Source organism: Mastomys coucha, unplaced genomic scaffold (genome assembly GCF_008632895.1).
Source record: "Mastomys coucha isolate ucsf_1 unplaced genomic scaffold, UCSF_Mcou_1 pScaffold3, whole genome shotgun sequence".
Taxonomy (NCBI): domain Eukaryota; kingdom Metazoa; phylum Chordata; class Mammalia; order Rodentia; family Muridae; genus Mastomys; species Mastomys coucha.
In genome coordinates this window covers 51,984,259-52,003,727 of record NW_022196909.1, presented here as the reverse complement: position 1 = coordinate 52,003,727, position 19,469 = coordinate 51,984,259, and the positions used below count along the sequence as shown (strand labels likewise).

At 39.8% G+C, this 19,469-nt stretch overlaps 2 protein-coding genes and 1 non-coding gene across 3 annotated transcripts; 2 read left to right on the top strand and 1 right to left on the bottom strand.

Annotated features, from left to right (window-relative positions):
- The first annotated feature begins 1,479 nt into the window (after positions 1 to 1,479).
- LOC116075016 (olfactory receptor 12D2-like) lies at positions 1,480 to 2,421 on the top strand. Its single transcript, XM_031347952.1, has one exon. It carries the CDS (start codon positions 1,480 to 1,482, stop codon positions 2,419 to 2,421), a length of 942 nt encoding a protein of 313 aa, XP_031203812.1.
- Positions 2,422 to 7,665: 5,244 nt separating this feature from the next.
- On the bottom strand, positions 7,666 to 7,802 carry LOC116075574. Its single transcript, XR_004112615.1, has one exon. It is a non-coding gene; the product is annotated as a small nucleolar RNA SNORA48 (small nucleolar RNA).
- A 7,666-nt stretch (positions 7,803 to 15,468) lies between these two features.
- Positions 15,469 to 16,482, top strand: LOC116074926 (olfactory receptor 12D2-like). Its single transcript, XM_031347828.1, has one exon. The coding sequence runs from the start codon at positions 15,517 to 15,519 to the stop codon at positions 16,441 to 16,443; it is 927 nt and encodes a 308-aa protein (XP_031203688.1). The 5' UTR covers positions 15,469 to 15,516; the 3' UTR covers positions 16,444 to 16,482.
- The last annotated feature ends 2,987 nt before the right edge of the window (positions 16,483 to 19,469 follow it).

Here is a 19,469-nt window from a genome sequence, read left to right as displayed (position 1 = left end):
TCTAATGAAAAGGAGCAGAGAAGATGATGCTTCACCAATCCTATCTCCCACTTCCAGGACGGCCAAAGAGAGTGCTGGGCCCTTGATAAACTATCCAAAAGAATTTTTTTATAGCAGTAATCAGTACAGATTTAGTTAAGTCATGTCTTATAACGAACTACTCATTTATAATTCCTAAAGAGTTAAATCATTCACGGAATAAAATATTTTAGGTCAATTCAGAAAAAAAAATGAAGATGAATGTATTTCCTTACTAGAAGGCAGAGTTTCTTATGAAAAGTAAGGTTAGATAAAGAAAACACATAAAAGGCAGACTTTTTTGTTATGAAAAGTAAGAAAAATCAAAGAGAGCTAGCAAACTGTAGCAACTTTGAAGAGAGTTGGAATGAAGCAGACAGTCTACCTTGGCATGACACAACAGCTGCCAGGGACCTGCTAAAAGAACTGTGGTGAAGGAGGGTTCAACTTGGAACATACCTTTATAGCTGAAGGGTGGATTTATTTCTATCGAAGTGAAATGATTTAAAATATGTCATAAGGCAAAAGTAGGATTTCTAGAGACCAAAGGCCTAGATACTTAAGACAGATTTTGGTGAAACAAGGAAGGAACTTCAGCTCACAGAAAGTAGTTTTGTATTTAAGAATCTCAAGGAAAAGTCTGACCACAAGTAAGCAAGAGATATGTACAGCAACATTTTTCACTGGAGATGTCACTTGATTTCTTGTTTGAGAAAATGTCCAGGCTCAAAATATAGTAAGATAATAAGCCAATCATCTACTACAGCAATGATATTTTCAAAATACCTCAAATTGATGAAGAGTATGTGATTTTGAGCTTCCCTCTGTCTTTCCATTAAATAGGGCCCCTTGACTTTACTGGGCATGTGGGCCAGGTCAAGATTAATAAAATGGTATCGTCAGCATTAATAATCCAAGAACAAGTGACTACTGCTATTTTAGGGCATTTCTACTCCTTCAGAGACTTTATGATGAAATTATTTTATTCTTGACTGTTACACTCATTTGACATTTATACTCACCAGATAAAGAATGATATAGCAGAATCTTTTAAAAGCAACATATCACACAGCTGACTTGGAGATAAATGAAAATTTTATTTGAATGTAGATGCTCACAGCCAGAGAACAGGGTTGTGTGGACAAAATGACACCAAAGTCTCAGAGAACAAAAGTGTTAATGATGAATCTAAATTTTAAACATAATTAAGTCAGAAGTCGTGGCTAATAAAGACCTTAACAATCAAATATTACACAGGATCTGAGGCTGGCTTACACAAAACACTGATTTTTCTTCCTTGGCCTCTTCCTCTTCTTCCTCCTCTTGCTCCTCTTCCTCCTCTTCTTCCCTTTCCTCCTCTTCCTTCTCTTCCTCTGTAAGCAAGAAAATTCTACTCTGGAAAGATTGACTGTCCTCATTCCTGGTTGTGTTCTACAAACTATATTGTGTTTCTTTTAGGTGATGTTGAATCAAACCACTGTCACAGAATTTATCCTCTTGGGAGTGAGAGACTTACAAGAACCACAGCCTTTTCTCTTTGCTATTTTCTTCACCATCTACTTAGTCAATATAACTGGGAATGGAGCCATCCTGATGATCGTCATCTTGGACCCAAGACTCCACTCACCTATGTATTTCTTCCTGGGAAACCTAGCATGTCTAGATATCACCTACTCCACTGTAACAGTGCCAAAGATGTTGGAGAACCTCCTCTCCACAAGCAAAGCAATTTCCTTCTTGGGATGCATAACTCAGCTTCATTTCTTCCACTTCCTGGGTACCACAGAATCCCTGCTGCTGGCAGTGATGGCATTTGACCGCTTTGTGGCTATCTGCAGACCACTTCACTATTCTGTCATCATGAATTGGCCGATCTGTACCCTTATGGCTGTGACCATCTGGACCATTGCTTTTCTCCATGCCTTGCTTCACTCTGTGATGACATCCCGTTTGAACTTCTGTGGTCCCAATCACATCCATCATTTCTTCTGTGATGTTAAGCCATTGCTGGAGCTGGCCTGTGGAAACACTGAGCTTAACCTTTGGCTGCTCAATATCGTTACAGGCACCATTGCCTCAGTCCCCTTTTTTCTGACATTTCTCTCCTATTTCTACATCATCACCTATCTTTTCCTCAAGACCCGTTCTTGTAGCATGCTCCACAAAGCACTGTCTACTTGTGCCTCTCACTTCATGGTTGTTATCCTGTTCTATGCTCCTGTTCTCTTCACCTACATCCGTCCCACCTCAGGCAGCTCTCTGGATCAAGACAGAATCATTGCCATTATGTATAGTGTGGTCACTCCTGCTCTCAATCCACTCATCTACACCTTGAGAAACAAGGACGTGAGGAGTGCATTGAATAGGAAGATGAGAAAATGGCTTTTACTTGAAGAAATCTAAAGAACTCTGCTGAGGTGTAAATAACCAGGCAATAAGAAATTCAGATATATTTCTGAAATTAAGATACATTCTTATGTATAATAGATAGATGTACACATACATTATGAGCAAATTTAATTATAGAAAATATATGAAAAATATGTTCTAATGCTATTGAACAATTAAAGCAAGAGGAATATGAACTTGTTGGGATCTAATCATAGAATTCAATTCCTGGATTTGATTTGGGCATATTAGTTGATAACATTGACTTGAGACATACTCTAATGTGTCTTGTATGTAACTAAGTATAGAAATATGTGCATACTACCTATTTTTAGTATAATTAGTAATTACACTTGTTTATCTGTCAACTCATATTAGTTGGATGAATATCAATACGCTTGCTTACTTGAGGAATTATTAAAACTATGGTTACTCAACTGAAAAAGTTAGTTTCAAATCACAAACGAGGTACTAAAAATTTCAGAGGCAAGCCATTTTTTTTTTGAAATGTGATACTGATTCAGTTAAACTTGAGCTTTTGGTGGTGAGTGGATACATTTTTATTTTTAAAATTTTATTAGTGATTATTATTTTGGAGTCCAGGTCTCCTGAAGATCAGGCCGTCCTTGAATTCCCCATGTTCTTGCTTCCAACTCCAAATTGTTGGGATTATAGGTATTTACTATCACACCCAGCTTTATAAACAGTCTAGACAATATATTTTATTAAGTAAGCATCACATATATATCCGCATAAGGGTGTTGAGTTATGATACATCTGATAGCCTATACTCTTCAAAATCTGTTCAGTAACTTCTCTTGTCTCAAGAACATTGTTGAGTAGCTTAGCGACCACCATTCAAGCAATGGAATACAGTCCAAGGTGAGAGTGCCTCTTGTAGTTAGATGCTTTTCAAACCAATTCTATTTGTTAAATATTTATATTTAATATTTATTCTCATATAGTGTTTATAGCTATCCACCCCTTACTCCTTATTATCCAACTCCTCTGCTATATAATCTTCATGTTTACCATCCTACTCCCTGTACGTTCTCTTGTGAAGGAGTAGATATCTGTGTACAGTATTTACTAGACATTAGATATGAGAACACAGTTGTGCACATGAACTCATAATGGCTGGGACTGAATGCACAGTCTTTCATAAGATTAAGCCAGACAAAATTCCATGAATTTCCACCCCTAGCTGAAGAGCTTGGGCAGTAAATAGCTACTGGAAGAAGGAGAGTCTATTTTCTTGAAGAATGTGGGCCATGCTCTAGTGTATGGGTGCACACAGTACAGAATGGATTCAGTGTGTATTCAATGAGATTTTTTTTTTGTTTTCACTGCAGCCTTATGATGGCTTTATTATAAAATTATATAGTTACATCCATAGACTTAAACCCCAAGAGTTTGAATAATCTAGCATTGTTCCCAACATCTAAGTCCAAATTTTCTTCATTTAATTACAGCTAAAATTATTCTAAATTATTCTTTTATTTTACCTGTTTTTTAAATCTTTAAATTAATTTATTTCTTACACTTCATATTCCATTCCCCACCACCGTCCCCCAATCCACCCTCTGACTGTTCCACATCCCACACTTCCTCCCCAGCCCACATCCCCCCCCACCTGTCTCCATGTAGATGTTCCCTTTCCCCCACCCCACCTGACCTCTAAACGCCCTGGGGCCTCCAGTCTCTTGAGGGTTATGTGCATCATCTCTGAATGTACACATACCCGACAGTCCTCTACTGTATGTGTGTTAGGGTCCTCATATCAGCTGGTGTATGCGGTCTGTGTTTGGTGGTCCAGGGTTTGAGAGATCTCGGGGTCCAGATTAATTGAGACTGCTGGTCCTCCTACAGTCCACCCTTCTCCTCAGCTTCTTTCGGCCATCCCTAATTCAACCACAGGGGTCAGCAGCTTCTGTCCATTGGTTGGGAGCAAATATCTGCATCTGGCTCTTTCTGCTTCTTGTTGGGTCTTTTGGAGGGCAGTCATGATAGGTGCCTTTTTGTGAGCGCTCCATAGCCTCAGTAATAGTGTCAGGCCTTGGGACCTCCCCATGAGCTGGATCCCATTTTGGGCCTGTCACTGGACCTTCTTTTCCTCATGGAGTCCACAGACTTACCCCTCCTAACAAACAAAACAACTAAAGATATTAAAAAGAAAACACTAAAACACTAAACTTTATGGTGGAAGAGATCTTTCTTCTTGGTCAAAAGAGAAAAGCTCTCTCCTTCAGTTCTTGCAAGTGGGCTACAAGGCTGCAGAAACTGTACCTGAGTATGAAAGCTCTTTGGTGATGAGCTAAGGCAGGTCCTATGGAGATGGTCACCACTGTTAGGTGCTCACAACCAGCAAATTCCTTCCTGCTGAGTCAGAATTTACCATAGTTGTGATCTAAAGATTAGAAATGTTTCTCAGAATCATTTAGTAAATGTGTCTACTTTCTTACTATCTAGTTATTTCAGTTTGGATTCAATCCAAATATCAATTGCTTCTGAATGAGAAGAGGTACTCTTATAAGACTTTTTTTTTTTCAAATTAGTGCTATTTTTAATTTAAAATCTTTTTGAAGGACTGCAGAGGTGATTATTGGTTAGAAACACTGGCTGCTTTAGCAGCTGAATGTCTTTAAATTCCAAGCACTGACATGGTGATTCACAACTGTCTGTAACTCCATTTCCAAGGCATCTGATGCCCTCTTCTGGCCTCCTGGATGAGTGTGGTTTACAGACAAACATGCAGACGATGCCCCCTCCCTTCTTCACACATGAAAACAGTTAACAATAAAATCTTTTGAAACACTTCAGATTTTATTTTTTAAAAAATTCATGAAGACACAGATTTGTTTTTTTTTTAATTGCCCAGGTTGAGTAAGGGGCGTTTATTTATTTATTTATTTATTTACTTATTCATTTATGTTTTCTGCAGGACTAACTTGTAAAGTTGGGTGCCTCCAGTCACTTCTCTGGGATCTAATGTGCTCTGATTTTCTCATTTTCAGGAAAGCCAGCTGTGATTACTAATTTAGGTATCATCAGAATTCCTGCTCGGTGGTGCATGCTGCACACCTACATACTGTGCACAGTGAAGGTTTCATGTCTCCAAAGGTTCCTGAAAACAATTTGTTTATAACAACCTTTAAAAAAATTATTGATTCTTGTGAGATTTACATTATGCACCCAAATCCTACTCATCCCCATCCTTCATATCTGCTCATTGCCCTTGCAACCTACATACCAAACAACACATATACACACACACACATATATACATACACACACACACACACACACACACACACACACACAAGCATAGAAAACATGTCATCATGGAAGCTGCAGTATAATACAGTGTGTCCCACAGTATATCCCTCTGTCCACATAACTTTGCTTATATGTTCATTGCAATGAGTAATTGGTCTGATTCCAGGTCTCTGGCTTCTGTGACACCATCAATATTGGATCCTTGCTGGATCTTCTTCTGGTTATTCTATTGTTACCCTATGAATTGGAGATCCTGCAGCTTTGGGATCAACAGGTCTGGCCCTTTAAGAAGTCTCAATGTTTGTACATGGTATATTTTGGGGTAGGCCAACTCAGAGTCCTTTATCTGAGCCTTGGTGGTAGCTGAGCTGCTCATTGTACCATCAGGGTAAGTTTTCCAGCATTGCTCTGCTTAGACCACCCAATGACATCTGGGTCAGTTCTCCAGCAATCATGCCCTCTGGGCTAGCTCAATCACACCCATACATCCAGCCAACTCCATTATGTTGCCCAGTGAAGGCACAGGGCCTACTCTCCCAAGTGCCGCATCCTGCAAAGGGATGGTTCACTCATGCCAGCTCAACCAAGGCCAGCTCTAATGTGTAGCCCAGGCAAACTACAGGGCCAAGTCTCCTGAGTTCCTCAGCTGATAAGGGGCAAGGAGCAAGATAAGCTCATCTGCCCTCTTGACCCCAGGGCCAGCTCTCCCAACAGCCTCAGGTGAGGAGGATGAGACAGCAGAGAGCATCCATGACCCTGATGCCACCTCACAGCAGAGGTGTAGAGGGGCCAGCTCTCCAATGCTCTTGCCCTCAGGACTGGATCACTCTGTCCTATCCACAGCTCTACTCTGCTGCTAATGTGAACTGCAGGGCCTGCTCTCTCAAGTGTTACATACAGGTGGTGAGAGTGAGGAGGAGGAGGGCATCAGCTCCATACTCACCCCACCTCATGGAAGAGGAGTGGTAGGGCAGCTCTCCCTCCTTTACACACACAAGACCGCTTACTGTAGTCCCCAACCCCAGGGTCAGCTCTGCTGTGCTGTCCAGGCCAGGTTCAATGTCCATTCTCCTCCCCAGTGCTGCAACTGGTGAGGACCCATTCCCTTTTCATGATCATGTGGCCAGCTTGGCGAACTGCACCTGTGCCACCATACAGCAGACCAGTGGTGGTAGGATCAGTTCTCACACACACACAACTTCAGGGCCAGCTCACCCACATCCCACCACCAAGGCCAAATCCACTGTGCTACCTGGACAAGGTTCAGGGCCTATGGCCCATGGCACAACTGGTGGTGAGACATGGGATCAGTTCTCAAAAGCACTGCAACCAGTGAGGCACAGGCCACTTCTGCACAGCTACTGGAAATCTAAATGGTCCTCTGCCGCTGCCCTGACCAGGGATAACCCTGTGTTCTCTAGTAGTAATGTGGACCATGGACATTGACACCACCTCCTGCTGCTGCTTAGTTGAAGACCCAGTCATGATCCTCAGTGGCAGCTCAGGCTTGAACCTCACCAAGGCCCCAGTTGGCTGGGGTGGCCACTCACAACAGGCCACTTCTCTCCACCCTTGAGACTCCAGTTCAATCTGGCTTCATAATGCTCAAGCTGCTCCACTTCTCCTTCTCTCCCACCTGTCCACCACGTACTCACACATTGTGGAGGCTTCTGCTACAGGTTAACACCTTGGCTGGTATATTACTGGGTGACTTCCTCTGATTGAGCTTCAGTGGTGAGGTGCCAGGCAAGTGTCTATGACTCGCTTAGGCTAAGGACTGGAGAGCAGGTCTGTGGGTGGCATGGCTGCTTTACATTATGGTAGGCAGGGCTCTGTGTGTCTATGGCCTACCTTTGCTGAAGGGCAGATCTCTGGGTATCTTTCCCCAGCCTCACCACGAGGCATGGCAGAATGCAGATCTCTGTTTCTTTCCTCCTCCTCTCATGCTGCACTGCCTGGATTTGATTTGATTTGATTTGATTTTTATGTGTCCTAGGTATTAAACAATTTTGGCTACCAAGTCAAACATCAATAATAGGATGAACAAACTGCCATTTGCTCTGCCCCTTACTAATATAAGACCCACACCACCACTAAGGTGTCTCTCTGCTACAGGGGTATACTGTCCTTTAGAACAGGAAGGTATATGGATACTTTAAGGAAGTTGTATTTGCTGAGAACAAGAAACTATGGTGCACAGCTCTCTTTGTTCTTTGAAGCTGATTACAGTAGAAATGAAATTTAAGAAAGAAGGGGATATGAATGGGGTCAGTGCTGGGCTCCAGCCCCAGTTTGGTCTTCTTTCTTGTTGGTTCTTCTTGAGGCATGGGGTGGCAGGAGGAAGAGCATCAGCGGAGGGTAAGGCTTTGTCTTACAAGAAATTTAGGGTTGCTGTATAATTATCTAAGTTAATTTGCTACTGTAGCTGACCTGACTTCTGTGTTCCTCTGAGGTCAGAAACTGCAGTCTCTGGCACTTACCACCTCACCCTAAAACAGCAAGAGATAAAGTAAAGGATTAATTGCTAGAGCCTTTTCCCTTTTGTCCAGATACCTCTTACTTGTTAGGCTAGGTAAAAGTTTGGAGTAATAAACTTCTATTGAACCAGGAGAAGAGAATAATGCTTGCATAAACACATAAATTCATATACAGGTTTGTGCATATGCAATTATACATTCCAATTCAAACCAGTTGGGATCAGTTTGCATATACTCTCATAATTACATACTTACACACACACATGCATACATTCTCACAATTACATACTTACACACACATATGCATATTTACATATAGATATGAAGCAAAAGACCAAACAGCATTGAGGAAAAAACTCACTCATTCTGGATGAAAAATGAGCTCCAATCTTTATTGCACAGAGAAAGAAAAAGCTTCTTCCCTTTTAATGCTAGATGAATTAAACCCAAGTTTGTAAGAAGAAAGATTTGTTCCTTTAATAAAAGTAAGCCTGCCTTGTTATTAAGAAAAGACCTGTTTTCTCCCATGATAGGGGAAAGCCTTCTTGCTTCTTCTGCTCTCTCTGCAGCATCTTCTTTTTTCCTCTTTCCCTCTGCATTCTGCACATTACTCTCTTAGTATTTTATGTTACCTCGAGTTTCTAAGTTATTCCACTCTGCATTCTCCTAATGTTGCTCTCTCCTGCTGCTCTGATGTCACAATAATGCTCTTACTCTCAATGCCTTTTCTCCAAATGTTGTGCCTGTACTTCTAAGTTCCTCTTGAGATCAGTTCTGTCTAAAAAGTATTCTGTCTAAAAACTTCTCCTCAGCTCAGTTCCCTCTCACGGATCAAGTCTTCTCAGCTCAGTTATGACTCTTCTCTTTGTCTTCAGCACTTAAACATCTTTCAGAATACATGATCACATGTTTAAAAGTCCATCACAATTTCACAAATAAAATCAAATCATAAATTGAAATAGAAATTTGCAACAGAGAATGTTTACATGGATATCATTTAGGAGTAATTATCTGGCTAAACATTCATCACCTGTCACAGCTCCATAGGTTCACTGAAAGTTAAAAACCATAACTAAGTTATTAGTAAAGTTTTGTATAGGTAAACCCAGTCAATATTTTGTCTTCTGTCCTAGAACCTATAATAAAACATTAGTTCCCTTTTTAGGAGCTTTGATTAATTTTTTTACAACATCTTGGAATGTGCTCTGAGTAGTAGAAAGTCTGGTTACTATCTAGAAGCAATAAACTGGTGACAAATGGGAAACTGGAAGAGTTCTCATTGCAGTTTTGAACATCAGAAAAGAATCTAATAGCAGTCCCACTATAAAAGAGCTTAATAAATACTGATACAATTTTAGGAAATCTTATAGGATTACCATTAAGAAATCATCTGTTTGTCTATATAGCATCACTATAAGACAGTGCATCTTTGTAGATCTGCAGAGATCTCCTCAGAAGGGTGGGCTAATACATAGTGATTGTTATATATATTTAATAATAACAGGAAAAGCATATTAATTGCAGGAATCTATCCTAAAATGATTTTCTCCTGGGCTTTGTCTATAGGAACAAATCTTTAGTGGCTTATAACTTGAGGCAGACCATCTTAGGAAGATCACCCACTAGCTATTAGTTATTGGCTCCTAGCCTGGGGGAAGGCTTTTAAAGGTAGCAGGGAAGAAGAGTATAGAGAGAGACAATTTTACTTCATAAGTTGTGTAATGTAGAAATACATGAAAGCAGAAGGTGAAAGGGAGTAGATGTTTGGGAGGGATGTAAGCAAAGTAGGACAAAAATGAGGAGATTTTGAGATATACATGTGTGTGGTTGTCTCTATGGGGCCTACTTTGGACTTTGAGGAAGGGAGGTTGCATTTGGGATGTATTGTATGAGAGAAAACTAAAGAAAAAATTAGTTGAAGAAGACATCTGATTATGGGCAAATCTCAGCTATGTACAATTTAGCAGCATTAATATGTTGAAAATGGCTGTATTTCTCACAGAAATTCCATGTACAGATTTTGTGCTTTTCTCATCAAATGCCCAGTGATACTTTGGCAGAGATAAAAGGAAGGGATTTCATGTGGAGTTTGAAAAGACCCTGAAGAGCCAAGAATGGGAAGAAAGAACAATGTTAGAGACATTACAATATTTGATCCCAACTGCTCTTTAGGTAACTAGTGACAAAGAGATTTCTAGTACAAAAACAGAGACATAAACGAATGAAATAGAATAGAGGCCACAGGTATAAACCCAAGCACAGAGAAATATTTGATTTTCTCTTTTTACACAGATGTATACATGGTTAAATTTGTGAAGTCACATGTGTTTTTGTGTTTGCTCATTTACTTGTGAAGGGTTGAAATTCACACTCAATCACTCTCCACTTTATTGAGGCAAGACCTTTCCCTGAACAAGAGCTCTCTGATATGGCTAGTCTAGCTAGCCAGTTTCCTCTAGGGAATTTTCAATCTTTGCCTCCTGAGTCCTGGCATTTCAGGTTGCCACTCTTCAATTCTGGCTATTAGGTGAGTCTTGAGAATAAAAACTATGTTGTTCATGCTTGCACGACAAGCACCCTATTCACTAGGCAATCTCTCCAACCAACATTGAAGGTTTCAAGACAGATGTCAGAGAAAAGAGAGACTACTTAACAAGTGATGCGAAGGAAACATGACATCCTTCCACAGAAAATAAACATATCTCCAGTCAGTCATAGTGGTACATCTCTGTAATTACAACACTTGGAAGATGAAGACAGGAGAATAAAAATGGTGTCTTAGTTAGGGTTTTACTGCTGAACAGACATCATGACCAAGGCAAGTCATATAAAGGACAACATTTAATTGGGGCTGGCTTACAGGTAAAGAGGTTCAGTCTGTTATCATCAAGGTGGGAGTATATGCCCGGACAGTAAACGCAGCGCTGCCCACCTGTTGAACGGAACCGGTTACATTCAACAGGTGGGCAGTGCTGCGTTTACTGTCCGGGCTTTGGGGAGGGGCTCTACATATGGCAGCATCTAGGCAAGCTTGTACAGGCAGAGCTGAGAGTTCTGCATCTTTATCTGAAGGTTGCTAGCAGAATACTGACTTTCAGGAAACAAGAATAAGGGTCTTAAAAGCCAACAACCACAGTGCCATGCCTACTCCAAAAAGGCCACACCTACTCGAACAAGGCCACACCTTTAATAGTGCCACTCCATGGACCCAACATATACAAACCATCACAAATGGGGAAGACTATTCAATAGTGCAAATCAAAAAAAAAAAAAGTATCTGCTATCAATTAAAAAGAATTTATGGCCATTTTCCCAATTAAATGGATAGTGCATTTCAAGGAAATTTATATACGTGGGTGAGTGAACTCAAAACTCTAAAGAAATAAAAGAAAATTGACTATTTATGTACATGGTCACCTAGCCTTCTGTTGTTCATGTACCTGAAACTAAGGAACAAACAAAGGGGAAAAAACACAAGGAGCACAGAGGAATTGTGCAAGCACATTTCCCCTGTGGCAGATGGAGAAAAGTACCTTATGTATTTTCACTTTTATCCTGCTCAGCCTGAGGGATATGCTCCCTTGGGAATTTTATGTCTAGAGCTCAGTCTTCTTAGAGTGCTTGCAGAATTTCAGGATGGTAGAGAGAGCTGTCCATAGATGAAGACTGTAAGCCAGACATACAGCATGACATGTCACTTCAAATACTTCACAACCTGTGAAATATCTGGACATGCACCTGAAAAAAAAAGTTTTAACAGTCAGCCAGGTAAGAGAGTGAATTAGGATTAAAATGTCCCATTCTTTAGTCTGTCAGTTTTTAACACTAAACACAAATAGACAGGAATCAGGCTGGTTTCCTTTCTAGTGATGAACTCCTCACTGTGTATGATGCTCATGAAAGCTCTTTGGCTTCTGTATCTCATTGCTATGTCTCATCTAATTACATTGTACTTGTTTCCTGTTTGTAGAATGTTTAGTTCTCCAAATCTGAAAGTTCTAGATCTTAAAAGTGTGGTGAATAAGTTCTGATTGTTCAAGTCAGTCTGGTTGAAAGATTTCCTTAATAAGTAAATATTTTCCCCATATGTGTTTTGGTGTTATTATTTTGATTTCGGCTCAGAGAAATGATAAGTATATTTTTACATGGGGCTAGATTTTAAACATGAATTCTGTTGTGTTTATAAACACATAGAAGAGTTATAACTATCAAAGACACCACCCTCAATTGTTTGGAAGCAACCCTTGACAGAATTACACAAGTGGTAACCCCATTTCTCAGAATGTCTTCCAGCTATAAAGTTTAGAATCCCAATAAGCTTAGGATTCTTATAAGTTTTCCCCATTTCATTAATTATTTCCTTCATCTAGTTACTTCTAAAGCTTGGGTGATTCCCCCTTTGTAGAAATCACACCAGTGTCAGCTGGTTCAACTCTCCTGCAGCTAAAGAGTTCTCTCAGTGCCTCCTAGCACCATAGGCCCTCCATACACTTATTCTGATTTTTCCTTTATATAGAGTGGGAATCCAAAGTGTCTTTAAAAGAAAGGAACCAGAGGAAGCCACTTATTATAAGGATGTTTTCTCTGATCACTGTTACTTAGAGAGGTAATTCAGGTCCTTTCCTAACATTGAGGAGAAAAGAAAACAACTCAAAAAGCCTTTTAGTAAACTTTGAAAGTATAGTCAAATAGTAAATGTTTTACAATTAATTAATTCATAATTACTTAAGAATTTTACATTCATTGAAAGAAACAATGTTACTTTAACTATGCACTTGAACTAAAATGGTATATTTTTACAGAAAATGAGTTTTGAAAGAAAGGAATAGAGGGGGTGCATTTGAACAGGCAGACTTATAAAGAAAACATGTTTTTGATGATAGACTATCTGGATGCTTCCAGAATCTAGGGAGGAAAATGATGAAGCAGAAAAGCTTCTGGGATCAAAGAAAAGAACACAGCTACCATTGTACAAAGATGGAGCTAGAATAGAAAAGAAAGTTCTTTAGTATGTCATGAGTGAGCTTATTTTATGAGAGGTTTTTAAAAATTACCCAAGACCCTAAATCACAAGAAGAAACAGGAATTCAAGTATACTAAAATGAGTATTTGTCAGTTGCTGCTGGTAAAAAAAAAAAAAGCACTTCTGGGAAAACAAAAGCACAAGAATGCACAATGTATAATGCAAGAAAGAGCTTGGACCAGACAGAGAAACACAAGACTCTAAGAAGTCCAGCACTTGGAAATCTGAGGCAAGAGAACTGTGCCTCATGGAGACCATGTCCCAATAAACAAAGAAACAAACAACAAAGGAAGAGTTCTGAGGAAATGGCCCTATCTGTTAAGTGCTTACTATCCAAGCAGAAAGACCCAGGTTTAGATCCTTAACACTCAGCAATAAAGAATGGGTGTGGTAATCTGTGTTTGAGTATGGGGACCTGGGGAAGTAAGGCCAGAAGAATTTCTGGAGCCCTCTGTCAAGTTAGCCTAGAAGAATTGGTGACCTACAGATTCAGTAAAACACTCTACCTCATTAATTAATTAATTAATTAATTAATAAGATTTAGGAATACATCTGATATCAACCCAACTGCCTCTACATGTGCTCACATATGATTAGAAATTTAACTTGGAAATATTTAACACCTTATATTTTAGAGAACTTGAAGCCCAACATCAAATGTAGTTGGGGAGAATATGCACAAACACTGTCAGACTCTTTGGCTGCTGTGATCATCTGCTTCCATGATGTTTCCTAGGATATGAAAAAGAAAAAAGTCTAAGAACATTTCTATTTTTCTACATTTCACATACACAAATTATAGTTACTACTATATTAAAACATAGCTTTCCTTTTAATTTTTGTGCATTAAAATGTATTAATTTTGTTTTTTAAATTAGCTTGCAAGATAGTAGATTTCCACGTGGAATTTTCAAGCACCTTTCATTTTGGTTGATTTTTTCCCCTTCCTGCCTTCTCCCTGTCTCCTCCTCTCCTATTGGTCTCCTGTATTTCCCTTCCACATTATTCCACTGTCTTCCACTTTCCTTTTTTAAAGTTCTTCTTTCCTAATTACATGGTCCCCTTTCCAGTTTTCTCGTTTTTACCCATGTTTACACCCACTTGAATATGCATATTTAACTAAGAATGAATATAAGAGACAGCATATGGCATTTGTCTTTCTGTGCCTAGTTTAGCTGCTTAACATCACAGTCCCTGCAAATCTATAATTTGATTTAACTTTCCCGATGGACAAAATTTCGTTGTGTATATGTACCAAGTTTTCATTCTTCCTTGCTATTTGATGAAACATCTAGGCTGATTCATTTTCCTAACTATTGTGAGTGCAGCAGGATTGAACATGGATATGCAAGTATCTCTCTAGTACAACGTACCGTCCTTAGGGTTCAACCCAGGATCAGTATAGCTGGGTCACATGGTGATTCTACTTTTAATTTTCAGAGACACAAACCAGCCTGATTTCCTTGGTGACTGTACCACTTGACATTCCACACCAGCATTTGTTGTCCTCTGATTTCATAATGAAGGCCATCATGTCCAGAGTGAGAGAAATATCAAAGTAAGTTAACTTGCATTTCTTTTTGTAGCTATGGAAGCTGAACACTTTAAAATTATTTATTAGCCATTCATATCTCTCTTTTTTGATAAATGTCAATTTAGGTCTTTGGTCCATTTATTTATTATTAGAGTTTTCTGTGGTTAACTTTTGCAATCCATTACATACTTTAGATACTAATCCTGTGGCTGAAGTATACCTAGAGAATATTTTTGCCCATTCTGTAGGCTCTGTGGATAGCATCTTTACTGGGCAGAACATTTTAATTTCACATAATCACACTGGCCAATTTCTTCCATGCTATATTTCTTTTCTTTAAAGAGCCAGTGGTTGGAATGAGTCCAGCTACTCTTATTCTCCTCTAGTTGGAATCTTCCAAGTCATTTTACTTGCCAGATGCCTGCTTGGAAGAGTATTAAAAGCTGTTCCCTGTTAGAGTCGCTCTAAGAGATGAAGTGAAGATAAGGTCAAAATGGAAATGACCACAGATAAAAAATGGGGTGGGCTTGTGCTCTGCTCAAAGTCACTAACTAAAAAGGAAATGATTAAACATAATGTAGTAAATTAGAAGATATTTGATCACAACCCACAACAGACACTTATTTAACATTGTTATTTAATGTAATAATGGGTAAATACCAGGAGAAAATTGAGAAAGCATCATGGAAAACAATAACTCACTCTCAAAATACTGTGGCTATGAAAAGAAAATCTATGACCAGAAAGACTGGTCAAAATGCAGGGTAGCATTCTATACTAATTGTCTGTTCTTATAGGTGATGTCCAATCAAACCTCAGTCACTGAATTTCTCCTCCTGGGAGTGACAGAAATACAAGAATTAAATCCTATTCTCTTTGCTATTTTCTTCACCATCTACTTTGTCAATATAACTGGGAATGGAGCCATCCTGATGATCGTCATCTTGGACCCAAGACTCCACTCACCTATGTATTTCTTCCTGGGAAACCTAGCATGTCTAGATATCTGCTTCTCCACTGTGACCCTGCCAAAGATGCTACAGAACCTCCTCTCCACGAGCAAAGCAATTTCCTTCTTGGGATGCATAACTCAGCTTCATTTCTTCCACTTCCTGGGTAGCACTGAGGCTCTGCTGCTGCCAGTGATGGCATTTGACCGCTTTGTGGCTATCTGCAGACCACTCCACTATTCTGTCATCATGAATCACCAAGTCTGTATTCACATGACTGTGACTATCTGGATCATGGGCTTTTTCCATGCCTTGCTTCACTCTGTGATGACATCTCGTTTGAGCTTCTGTGGTCCCAATCACATCCATCATTTCTTCTGTGATATTAAGCCTTTGCTGGATCTGGCCTGTGGAAATACTGAGCTCAACCTTTGGCTACTCAATACAGTCACGGGCACCATTGCCCTCACTCCCTTTTTTCTGACATTTCTCTCCTATTTCTACATCATCACCTATCTTTTCCTCAAGACACGTTCTTGCAGCATGCTCCACAAAGCACTGTCTACTTGTGCCTCTCACTTCATGGTTGTTATTCTGCTCTATGTTCCAGTTCTCTTCACATACATCCGTCCCACCTCAGGCAGCTCTCTGGATCAGGACAGAATCATTGCCATCATGTACAGTGTGGTCACTCCTGCTCTCAATCCACTCATCTACACCCTGAGAAACAAGGAAGTGAGAAGTGCATTGAGTAGGAAGGTGAGAAGATGGCTCTGACTTGAAGAAATATAAAGAACTCTGCTGAGGTGTAAATAACCAGGCAATAAAACAATTAAGGTATATTTCTAAAATGAAGATATGTTCTTATATATAATAGATGTGCACATACATTACTGAACAAATTGAATGATGTCAAATATATCTGATGGTATTGATCTTTTTATTTCAATTTCTTTTTTATTAGATATTTTCTTTATTTATATTTCAAATGTTCTCCCCTTTCCTTGTTTCTCCTCTGGAATACCTCCTATTCTTCCCCCTCCCCCTGTCACCAACCCTCCCTCTCCTGCTTCCTGGACCTGGCATTCCCTTACACTGGGCATAGATCTTTCACAAGACCAAGGGCCTATCCTCCCACTGAAGAACAACTAAGCCATCCTGTGCGACATATGCAGCTGGAGCTGTGAATCCCACCATGTGTACTCTTTGCTTGGTGGTTTAGTCCCTAGGAGCTCTAAGGGTACTGGTTAGTTCATATTGTTGTTCCTCCTATGGGGCTGCAAACCCTTCAACTCCTTGGGTCCTTTCTCTAGCTCTTTCATTGGGAACCCTGTGCTCAGTCCAATGGATGGCTGTGAGCATCCACTTCTGTATTTGTCAGGCACTGGCAGAGCCTCTTAGGAGACAGCTATATCAGGCTCCTGTAAACAAGTACTTCTTAGCATCCACAATAGTGTCTGGGTTTGGTGATTGTATATGGGATGGATCCCCAGGTGGGGCAGTCTCTGAATTGTCCTTCCTTCAGTCTCTCCTCCAACTTTGTCTCTCCAACTCCTTCCCTGGGTATTTTTTTTCCCCTTCTAAGAAGAATCAATGTATCCACACTTTGGTCTTCCTTCTTCTTGAGTTTCTTGTGGTTTGTGGATTGTATCTTGGGTATTCTGAGCTTCTGGGCTAATATCCATTTATCAGTGTGTGTGTACCATGTGCGTTCTTTGGTGATTGGGTTACCTCACTTAGGATGATATCTTCCAGATCCATCCATTTCCCTAAGAATTTCATAAATTCATTATTTTTTATAGCTGAGTACTACTCCATTGTATAAATGTATCACATTTTCTGTATCCATCCCTCTGTTGAGGGACATCTTGTTTCTTTCCAGCTTCTGGTATTGATCCTTTAAAGTAAATTTAATTTGTGGGGATTTAATCATAAAATTCATTTATTGAATTTGATTTTGGCACATTTGATAGCATTGACTTTAAACTTACTGTAACGTGTCTTGTATGTACCTGGGTATAGAAATTTGTGTATACTACTTACACTTGTGCATCTTTCAACTCATATTGTTTGGATGAATACCATTATGCTTGCTTATTTTGAAGAATTATTAAAACTATGGTTTATCAGTTGGAAGTCTTGTTGCAAGTCATGAATGAGCTGCTAAAAATTTCAGAGACAAAACATTTCTTTTTCTAATTCTGTTTCAGTTCAGCCTCAGGTCTTTGGTGGCTTCCGCCTGAGGCGGTCACCTAGGGAATTAAGCCGAAAGGCCTTCTGCAGACTATCTCTGAAAGAAGTTGTCCGAGAAGTTCACGCTGAGATACAGCTATGCCTGTGACAAGCCTATTGCCTGACCTCCGAGCCATTGGTGAACTTCGCTCTTGACTCCCTACTGACTCTTCCCTGACTTCTCAATGTTTATGTTATGCAAATATTTTATTTCTGGAGGTTTCAGTTCTTACCTGCCTATATAAGCTCAAAACACCCTCTAATAAAGTGTCGCCTTGATAGAACTCTACTTGGCGTCCACCTCTTTGTTCTCCGACCCGTTTCATTTTGCAGGTCCTGTCTAACCTCCGGCTGAAGCGAACACAGACCTGAATGGGACCGCGGGACATGCCTGGGACTGAACACACAAGTCTTTCACAAGATTAAGCCAAACAGAATTCCATGAATTTGCACCCCTAGCTGAAAGCTTGGGCAGTAAATAGCTACTGAAATGAGAGTCTTTTTTCTTCAGGAATGTGAGCTATGCTCTAGTATATGAGTGCGCACATATGCACATAAAGGCAGGACAAAATGCATTCAGTGGGTTTTCAGTGAGATTTTTTTAATGAAACCCATAAAGTCCATGGTCTTACCCCTCCAAACAAACAAAGCAACCAAAGGTATTTTTAAAAAGTAAACTTTAAGGTGGAAAAGATCTTTAATCTTGTACAAAGGTGAAAAGCTCCCTCCCACAGTTCCAGCAAGTGGGCTACAAGGCTACAGAAACTGTACCTGAGTAGGAAAGCTCTTTGGTGATGAGCTAGGGCAGGTCCTATGGAGATGGTCACCACTGTTAGGCGCTCACAACCAGCAAAACCCTTCCAGCGGAGCCAGAATTCCACAGAGTTGTGATCTAAAGATTTGAAGTTTTTCTTGGTGCCATTTAGTATTCATTTAGTGTCTATTTTCTTAATATCTAGTTATTTAAGTTTGGATTCCATCCAAGTAACAATAATGGTTTCTTGAAGAGAGAAGACAGCACCCTTATCAAATTTTGCTTTTCAAATTAATGCTATCAAATTTTACATTACGACCTTTTTGAAGGACTGCAGAGATGATGTATTGGTTAAAAGCACTGCCTGCTTTGGCAGCTGAATGTGATTCAATGCCAAGCACTGAAATGGTGATTTATAACTGCCTGTAATTCCATTTCCAAAGCATCTGATGCCCTCTTCTGGCCCCCTGGATAAGTGTGGTTTACAAACAAACATGCAGACAATACCCTCCTCCCTTCCTCACACATTAAAACAAAAACAATAAAACCTCTTGAAAACATTTTAGATTTTATTTGAAAAAAGAAAAAGAAAATTCATAGAGGCATGGTTCTTGCTTCTATTCAAATCGCCCAGGTTGTGTGAGGGGTAATTAGTTATTTGTTTATTTATGCCTTTATGGGTTATTTTTGTAGGGTTACCAGGTGAAGCTGGGTGCCTCCACTCACTTCCCTGGGAAATCTTCTCATTTTCAGGAAAGCTAGCTCTGGTTCCTAATTTAGGTAACAACAGGATTCCTGCTCAGTGGTACATGATGCA

What these genes read in the sequence shown, in the direction of transcription:
- LOC116075016 (XM_031347952.1), top strand. Translation starts at nt 1,480, where the DNA reads ATGTTGAATCAAACCACTGTCACAGAATTTATCCTCTTGGGAGTGAGA.
- LOC116074926 (XM_031347828.1), top strand. Translation starts at nt 15,517, where the DNA reads ATGTCCAATCAAACCTCAGTCACTGAATTTCTCCTCCTGGGAGTGACA.